The 9,593-nt window shown below is 43.9% G+C and overlaps 1 protein-coding gene across 1 annotated transcript; it reads right to left on the reverse strand.

Annotated features, from left to right (window-relative positions):
* Window positions 1–4,381: 4,381 nt before the first annotated feature.
* On the reverse strand, window positions 4,382–5,518 carry s1pr3b (sphingosine-1-phosphate receptor 3b; the record flags this gene model as incomplete). Its single annotated transcript, XM_084482940.1, has 1 exon — window positions 4,382–5,518. One exon carries the CDS (start codon window positions 5,516–5,518, stop codon window positions 4,382–4,384), a length of 1,137 nt encoding a protein of 378 aa, XP_084339066.1.
* Between the last annotated feature and the right edge of the window lie 4,075 nt (window positions 5,519–9,593).

Below are 9,593 nucleotides of genomic sequence, written 5' to 3' on the forward strand. Positions count from 1 at the left end.
CACAATCTGAAACCTTAGTTCATCTGTGTTAGTCGCCCCAGCGACTCACATCCAATGTGTTCAGCAGTGATTTACACTATATACTAAAGAGACTGATTTAGACAAATCTTGTTGATTCTTTCACTATGTGCGCCCTCAATTAAGAATGTTGAATATTAGATCACTTTCACTTAAAGTTGTAAAAAGAAATATGGATTAGAATTGGTTATTTTTGTCATTGTTTCTTTATTTGATTTAGTGTGTGAATATCTTCTATTGGCATCCCCAAATTGGTAATGTCTTTATTATCTGCTTTAACCCCCTTTTTTTTTTTTTTTAACATCTTATGTTTAAAACGACAACAATTTTAGTCGTATTGTTTCTGGTTATATTTAACTTCCATCTGTGGAACGACCTCAATATTGACAAACAATGAAACGCATCGTGCACATTAGGAAACTGTAACTGTAGTTTGACTATACATGGAGTGCTCTTTGGAATGAGCTTGCAATGTATTATTCAAGCATTCATTTCCATTCAACCATTCATTCAACCAATTTTGAGGACAGTTTTATTTTTCTCATGCTTTATACCAATATGAATTAGGTATTGAGTTTAATATGCACTGGACAAGTACAATTGAACCAAAATCGATGTGTGTGTTCAATACGTTTGACAAGACAGATGCAATGTTCTATAATGTACCTGTATTTTGCTGCAAGATAAAGTACGTGCATCACCCAAAAAACTAAATGACACATCTTCAGAGGGGTTACACTATTTTGAGATTACTGAACTGTTTCCAAACAATGTTACCACCTTACACCTGGCTAAACTCTACCCCTGAGGGGGAAATGTTCCTCAAAGGTTCCTTTAAAGGAAAGTTCCTTCAAGGTTCCTCAGAGCAAAGGAAGGAGGATCCTTAGAGTAAGGTTACTTCAGAGTTCCTTAGAGGAAAGTTCCTTCAAGGATCCTTAGAGTAAGATTACTTCAGAGTTCCTTAGAGGAAAGTTCCTTCAAGGATCCTTAGAGTAAGGTTAATTCAGAGTTCCTTAGAGGAAGGTTCCTTCAAGGATCCTTAGAGTAAGGTTACTTCAGAGTTCCTTAGAGGAAAGTTCCTTCGAGGGTCTTTAGAGGAGAGTTCCTTTGGGAATCCTCCTTAGAGAAGAAATCCTTCAGAGGAAAATTCCTTCAAAGATCGTTAGATCTGAAATTAATTTGCAGGAATGTTCCTTTCAGGATCCTCAGAGGATGGTTCCTTCAATATTCCTTCGAGGGACGTTCCTTTAGTGGAACGTGTCTTTAAAGGTCCTTTTCCGAGGGGTTTGTGACCCGACACTGGGCTGCTCCTACGCACGTTTCGTTGAATAGAAACCACTGTCACCAGTGAACCAGTGAAGATTAATTGGATATATTTTCTAGAAAACAACAACACAGGCTTAACTAACGCCTTGGTGACAGATGTCAATCAGACCCCTGATCGGAGCCATGGCCTGATGCCAACACATTTCAGTCTATTTAGATCAATGCCTATTTTTACGAAGAACATATAACAAGCATATATATATATATATATATATGATATATATATAAATGGTTTGAAATAGGAATAAAGTATCTTGCAGGACCAACTCTATACTTGAATATTTATGAAGATCAGAAGTATGTGTGGGGGGAGGGGGGTACGCCGTACACAACCAAACAAGATATTTAAACTGTAAGACATTTGTTCTTTTTTTCCCTCCAGATTTCAGTTGATGAAAATGTGCCTTTTATTTGTACCAGGTGTTTTTGTTTATTTATTTCTTTATTTCTCTCTCTCTCTCTCTCTCTCTCTCTCTGTGTCTCTCTATCTCTATCTCTGTGTCTCTCTCTCTCTATCTCTTTAAAGTGCAATAGCTGATCCTCAATGGGGCATGCCTGTTCACGAGAGGTTGTGTTTTGCCCTGCTGCGTGTTGCTGCTTGAGACTCCAATTTTATCTCTATCTCTCTCTATCTTCTCCTCTCGCTCTCTTTCTCTCCCTCTCTCTTGTCTCTATCTCTAGTTCTATTTATTTCTCTATTATATATTATAAATGTATAATTTCCCAAATTCTAGATATAAACCTTTGTCAGAGGGATTTACACAAAGTACACTTATTTTGGGGAAAAGCTGAAGAAAAATGAAAATAAAAAATATTAAAATAACAAAAACAACGGAATATGTCCAAATGATGTTTACAAATTTAATCTTTTGGTTGTATGGGTTAATCATTATTATGTATGACTGTTGGCAATAAAATCGTGAATGTGCACAATTTCCTGTTTCTTCATTGGCTTTGCTCCCAACCACATTACGACTTCTCAACATCCTTAGAGTATTACGTAGGCTGGGTAATAAAGCGATTGACCTTCCACATGTGGAGACTTGTGGGCTCTGAATTGCATTATATTCATAATATATGCTTCCATGCCTCAGGCTAAAACTGCTTTACAGTTTTTTTTTCTCAATCGCTTTGGCTGAAGTGCAACGTCACAATTGTAAGTACGATGGTCACACAAATGTCAAGACATCACAACTTTGTTGTTGTTCTGCTAAATGTAGGAGCTCACCCAAACACATTACACTTGTGCTTCAAAACCCAGAAAGTGTGTCAGTAAATTAGCCAAAGACACCAAAGGTTGTTGTTTGTCATCGTGTGAGCCGTACAGATCAAATGTTAACAGGTTTTTACTATGGCAGCCAACCTTGTTTTTTATATTCAAAATTCAGTTTTGTTCTACTTTTTTTGTTGACACTGACTCACGGTTCTCTTCGAAAATGTACAGTACATTTAGTCCTAATGCTATTGCATAGGCTACAACACAGAGATTTTAAGGTAGCCTACTGGTTTCCACAGTAGGCCAGGGTGTACAGTACGTATACATTACATTTATTATTGTTGCAATGTGTCTCCTGTTATCCGAAACTTCACAGTTGCATGTCCATTTCGTTACATATCTCTAGCTCTTCCTCTATTATGCCTTCCCCCTACCACCACCAAACACTCTTATCTCTCTTCTTGTTCCTCTTCCACGAGTGCGTATAGCTGCTGTTCAGGGTTTCAACGTTTCCTCCATGCTCATCCACGGTTGTGATAGCTGTGGGCATCCCCGTATGTGCTGCAAGCTTGATTTGTGGATCGGTAAAATTGGGATTCGAAATTCCTACACGTCACATGACAGGTCGTTTGCCAACCAAGCAGACATCACCAGCATTCCAAGGCAAAGCTATTTATGGAATATACACGTATGTCTGACGGGTTTTGGAAATTGAACGGATCGTTTTGCATGTCATGGCTCAGACGATGAAGATACGAATAGAAGTCACGAAGAGCAGGACAATGACACTGAGAATCAACCCTTCAATGCATTCATCAGCAAGCCGTGTGCATATTGTGCAAATTGTAGACAATTGGACCAAGACATGTGTCATTTGCTTAAATGAATAATAAAAATAAAATCTGGTGAGAACAAGAGACTACATTTTGTTCAGCGATTTGAATGTATTGTATCGACAAACATAATTCTCATTCAAGAATTTAACGAAAGCGCTTGAGAAAAAACTAATGATTAACATGCAGTTAATTGGGAAAAAGCATTCTCCACCTTTTACTATTGACCACCAGATGGGGCTCTTCCACCTCTCACGCTTTGCAGGAGTACTTCTACACAACTGACTTTGGTCCATCGGTCAATGAACGGTGAATGTAGCGCTGTCAAAGTAAACCCTTAGATATACAGAATGATGTAGCATTTAGTTTAAACACACAGTGTGTTTGTTTTTAAATAACAACACAAACCATGCTGGGTTTAATTTATAAATTGCACTATTAGGCTTTTGCATTATTAGGTAAAAAAAAATGGAATCAGCATCAACCTGAATACGAATAAATAGGTTTGCAATGGTTGTAATTCTGACCAATATAGCATCATGCATTACTGCAGTTCTTTAAATATAGTACTTTGAATTGTACTGATGCCACACTTCTGCCGTTATCCTTTATGCAGTTACAAAGCTTATATGTAAGTAGCAGCGATGAGCAGCTTAGTGTGAAGGTAAATATATGATAGGCCTACTGGGTGTGCTGCCATGGGTAATAACGCTCTTAAATCAGTACCACGTAGCGTATAGGGGAGGGGGGGGGGGGGGGGGAGAGACTCAAACTTCAAGATTAAAAAAAAGTATGCAACTAAAACGAGCACCCTGAAGTTAACCCCCCCCCCCTCCCCGAACTTTCCATTTCGTTTTTCCCCCAATACAGATGCCCCGACATGCCCTTCCCGCCTCTCGACCCCTGCGCCTTCCTAGATTGCGTGCTTCCCTAATTTTTCAAACCCCCTCACGTCTTCCTGGATCCCCTATAGGCCTACCCCACGACCCTAATCAGGACACGCTTGGCCCACCAGCGTGTCCTGAGTGACGGGTCCCGGCCCCGCCTCGTTCCCCCTCTCCCCCTCCTTCCTGGAGGAACCCTGCTGCTGGTTCTGGTTCTGGTTGATCCCGCTCCCCCAGGACTTGCTCTTGCTGCGGCTCTGCTCCAGCGACGGCCTGGCCCCGCTGCCGTTCACCGAGGTCTGCATCTTGCAGAAGGGTCCGCACACCAGCCCCACGAAGCCCCGGCGCATCTCCCGGCTGGCCAGCGTGTAGATCACGGGGTTCATGGCCGAGTTGAGCACGGCCAGCGCGATGAACCAGTCGGCCTTGTACAGGACGGAGCACCGGCGCCGCTGCTTGCACGCCACGTCCACCAGCAGCAGCACGAAGATGGGCGTCCAGCACGCGATGAACACGCCCACCACGATGACCACGGTGCGCAGCAGGGACAGGGCGTGCTCCGAGTGCCGCTGCTTGCTCACCTTCTGGCTGCTGGACTTGACCAGCGAGTAGATGCGGGCGTACAGCACGGAGATGGCCAGCAGGAGCACCGTGTAGATGATGATGCAGAACGCCACGTACTTCTTGGTGTAGAGGGGCAGCACGGTGGAGCAGTCGGGCAGGTCGCCCAGGCAGTTCCAGCCCATGATGGGCAGCGCCCCCAGGGTCAGGGCGATAATCCAACAGGTGCCGATGAGGAGGAACACCCGGTAGTTCTTCTTGCGGTCGTACGGTCTCATCTTGACCATGGTCAGGTACCGCTCGATGGCGATGGCCAGGAGGCTGAAGATCGAAGCGCCCAGCGCCGCGAACATGCTTCCCTCCCGGACGAACCAGAGGGCCGGGGACAGCTGCAGGGTCTTCTCCCCGGAGAACAGCAGGTTGACGAGGTACGCCACCCCGGAGAGCATGTCGCACAGCGCCAGGTTACCAATGAAATAGTACATCCGATTGTGGAACCTCTTGTTGCTCCCGATGGCCACGAGCACCACGAGGTTCTCCAGCACGATGAAGCTGCATATGACCAGGAACACCACGGTCTTGGTGTCCAAGGAGCCGCCGCTGCTCCCGCCGCCGCTGGCCGGCCGGTGGTCGAGTTTGCCGGTGAAGTTGTAGTGGCGGTAAAGTTGAGTGTTGATCATGTTCCCGGAGCGGCCGCTAGAGCGCGCCCTTGAGCAGGGAATCAATTGGAAGTCTAGGTGGATCAAAAAAAAAAGAAGAAAAAAGACAAGAGCTGGAAAGTTTGTCTTTTTTTTTATTTTGCTGCTCAGGTCTATAGTTCGTGATGAGCGTATTTCTAAACGTACACTGGTAGTAAAAGTCGGGCTTATTGAATGAATCATTGAGTGTTTTAGGACTATAGCCTTACACCGTAGGCTACAACAACACCGGTCATCGCTAGGCTTGGCTGCTTAATAAAACACAGTTAGGACAGTAGCCTAGACTAGAGCCATAGTAGAATATTAGAAACATAGAATTATTAAGGCAAATAAACTGTATGTTGCCTATATATATAGACTGCCTACAAACATGAACATAGGATAAATACAAAAGAGCCTGCACAGGCGGTCCAACACAAGACCTCACCAACCACAATGTATGTGGTTCTTGTCCAAATAGTCATACTTTCCTTTCGTAACTATACCCAGCATTTATTAGTTTTAAATATGCCAGTGTAATCCTAGATTATTCTGCGTTTTTATTTCTTTACCCAAATGGCAAAAGTAAAAACAACTTACCTTAGGATGTCGGGGATTTTCAACAACTATTCCAGTTTGAAGAGATGGTGAAAAATATGCAACGTTTTGCTAAAGAGTTGATGCATGCAATTTTATTCTTAATTTCAACCATCTTCCAGCTCCGGTTTAAAGTAGAGAGCGCTCTGTCCCAGGTCTCTGTATCTCTTCGGCGGTTCTCTTCAAGTCACACCCCTTCCTCAATTTACTGGAGGCTGCAAACTTCCTTGGGAGGGCTGTGAAAACTAAAGCTCGTGTATCAAAGTCAGTAATGTGTCTATGGATAGCATGTCCTGTTATTAGAAATGAACTATCATAACGTTTTGCATTATTTTACAGATGGCTTTGGTAAGTGCCAGATAAAGATATATATTTTTTATTAACAATATGAAGTTTTTATAAAAGAAATATTAATAAATCACACAAATAATAATGACACAATTGATGTGTTTAATAAACAATGACTCCTGCGATTGTATTCATAATAGGCTTATACCCTACAATACATAATACCTTGACGTGCATTAAAACAAATGTAAGCCAAATAAATATTGACTCATTTGTCATTATCTGGTTGGAGTCATGACTTATTCAGTGTTTGTTGGTAAATAAATAACATGATTCTATTTAAGTGTAGACAACCTTTGTGCCAGACTCACCCTGTTCCTATAGCCTTAAAAGAATCACATCCTTAGCAGTACAAAACAACAAGCCAACAGACAACTGAATTCTCTGGTTTAATGATTGCTATGGTTAGAATAATATTTAATTATATATAGCATATATAAACTATGCATGCAACTACTCATGTTATTTGCTAGATTATTTTCAATTAAAGGTAGGGTAGGCAATTATGTTTAGAGGCAAATTTTAGAGTCAAATTTGTCAAATTTCTTTTTACATCCCAACAGCAAGAAATAAATCAAATACTCTGCCAAAAAATAAAGTGGTATCTTTGGCTCTGGCTGGCCTGTAGAACCTGTCCAATCATTTAATTCAGCCGAAATGACTGGATGGCCTCCTTGTCTGTCTACCTACCTAGTACCTACCCTGCTACCTGCGCGCACTCTGCCCATTGTGCATGACCGGAGTGTTCCACAAGGCTAGGCAGAGCTAGTGCTAAAGCTAGCGAGCTAGTCACTTGTTTTTTGGGGAGTGGCTTTGAAGGAAGACCTGACGGGAGTTCTGGGATGTTTTGGTTGGATGCTTTAAAAAATCTAGCCCATTCTGACTTTATCCTTCAAATTTCATACCCTAGATAACATTATTAAGATACAATATCATATCCACACTATCATTATAATAATAAAAAAAAAATCTTGTGATATTTGTCGAATTCTTTCGAACCCCACTAGATCTTCACTTTCGCAATTCACGTGCCGTCAGCGTGGACGACGGTGAACTTCCACCTGTTGCTCAGGTTCTCACTCACACCTTCAGGAGCCGGGGAGCAGAGCGAGAGGCACTGGAGGGTTGACTTCTCCAGCGCTTCAACACCTTCCGGCGTGGGCTGGCTGCATCAGTGAGGAAGAGGACGAGTACCGAAGTGTGGATGTGAGGTTGGTCCTACGGTCCGGGGTGAACTCCAGCTCAACATCGGCCAGACGAAGGAGGAGCGGGTGACGGACTTCCAACAGAGCAGGAATCGTCCAACCCTTATAGCTGTTTACCTACTTTAGACTCTACTTTAGACTCTACTTTAGACTACTTTAGACTTTAGACTTAAATACCTAAACCCATACACTTGAAATAGCACACATTTGCACTTAATTGACATTTGTTTGTTAATTGGGTTCTAATTACATTATATGTTGTTTCTTTAGTCTATTATTGTATTTTTCTGGGGTATTTTATTCCATAGCATTTTTTTTTGCTACACTAACTGCGTCTCTTTTCTTCGCCTGGCTTTCTGCTGCTGTAAACAACAAAACGTCCGTGCCTGGGGATCAATAAGGAGTTATCTTACTGCTACTCTTAGGCTCCTTCCAATCCTTCCCCAAGACGCTACACGTGGCACCAGTGCTAAGCTTTTAGCTTTACTTCAGTTTCAGCAAATATCGAGGCGATAATGGACCGAGGTGACGTCATGGCGGAGCCACACACTGCCGGGTCCTTAACTCTCTGTGTGTTAACCGCGAGTCCAGACTGAATAAATGGACGTGGTTTTGGCCAGGGTCCACGCGGGGCCTTGTGTTACAGTAACAATCCTCAGACGTTTCCTGCAGGTTGCACTCAGTAGCCCATTCGTCCAGTGACACTGTGAGACTCACAACGAAATCTTAGGGCTACCACTCCGTGCTCAGCAATCTGGGAGCCATCATAGATTAAGACTCTGAGAGGAGGAGGAGGAGGAGAAGAAGAAAAAAAAAAAAAAAAACGGTAGGCACGTTCCTCCGGTAACCCCAGATGGAAAGTAAAAAAAGAAAAAAACTTCTGAGTTTGTCAGCAAAGTTGTGGTGATGTGGAAAAAACCCCAGGAAACTACATTTACTGATAGGTTTCAGGGGGACCGAGTGTAAGGCCATGAGATGTGGTCGAGGAACTGGGGGGGGTGGGGGGTGGGGGGGGCCCGGTGTCTGTGTTTATACATCGATGACTGAGAGGGGAGTACGCTGTGTGAGGATGGGATGTCAGCTCTTCAACGACCCCCTTCTCTGAGATATCGTGCCCCCCCTGTATACACGGACAGGGGCGGCTGACGGTTCGCTCATGCTATCGACATCGGTCAGCCAATGACAGTAATAAGCGTTTAGGCAGAGAGTCGCTTGTGATTTAAGTCTGTGGCGGGGCCTGTTGGTTTTCTAACATGTGTGGTCGACGTGCTACGTTGCTCCCCCCTCCGACGCTACTTACTACTACGTTGCTAACGGTCGTCTTCGAACGCGATGGAGAAAAACGCGACGTCGTTGGGAGTACATCAAGTGTTAAAAGCGATACTCCTACCCGGGGTTTTCTTGTGAAGCAGCGGTGTGTGTGTAGCCCGCTAGTACGTACGTCCACACAGCGCTTCCCCTAAGTGAGCGTCAGACGCGCAGGTTTGAAACATATCAGCAGAAAATAGGAAGTTTGCCGTCCCTGATTTTTATCGGGGGAACGCATTCATTATTTACCGTGATACGAGCGGCGTTTCCTGCACTTAGATATACCGTGCGCTCCCGCGTGCATCAAGCGCAGTAAAGATTTTCATAATGCAACATGCATAGGCCTACTACTACTGCTACACACACCCCGGCATTACCTATAGCACCGCAGCGTCCGGCCCTACGCGGATTCGTTCGAAACCAGAAGCGAGATAAGAGCTAATGGCGTAATGTTGTTGCTCCTGCTGCTCCTTTTCGTTGCTCCGGCCGTCAGCCGTTGCGCCATTAGCTCTCAGCTCGAACCTCCGGTCTGGAATGATTAGCAGTGATTAGCCCCCGTTGGCTCGGCCGCGGCGCGTTGGCACTATAAACGCATTCCCCGAAATGCGTTCCGCTGACAT

The sequence above is a fragment of the Micromesistius poutassou genome, assembly GCF_964030765.1.
Source record: "Micromesistius poutassou genome assembly, chromosome: 18".
Classification (NCBI taxonomy): domain Eukaryota; kingdom Metazoa; phylum Chordata; class Actinopteri; order Gadiformes; family Gadidae; genus Micromesistius; species Micromesistius poutassou.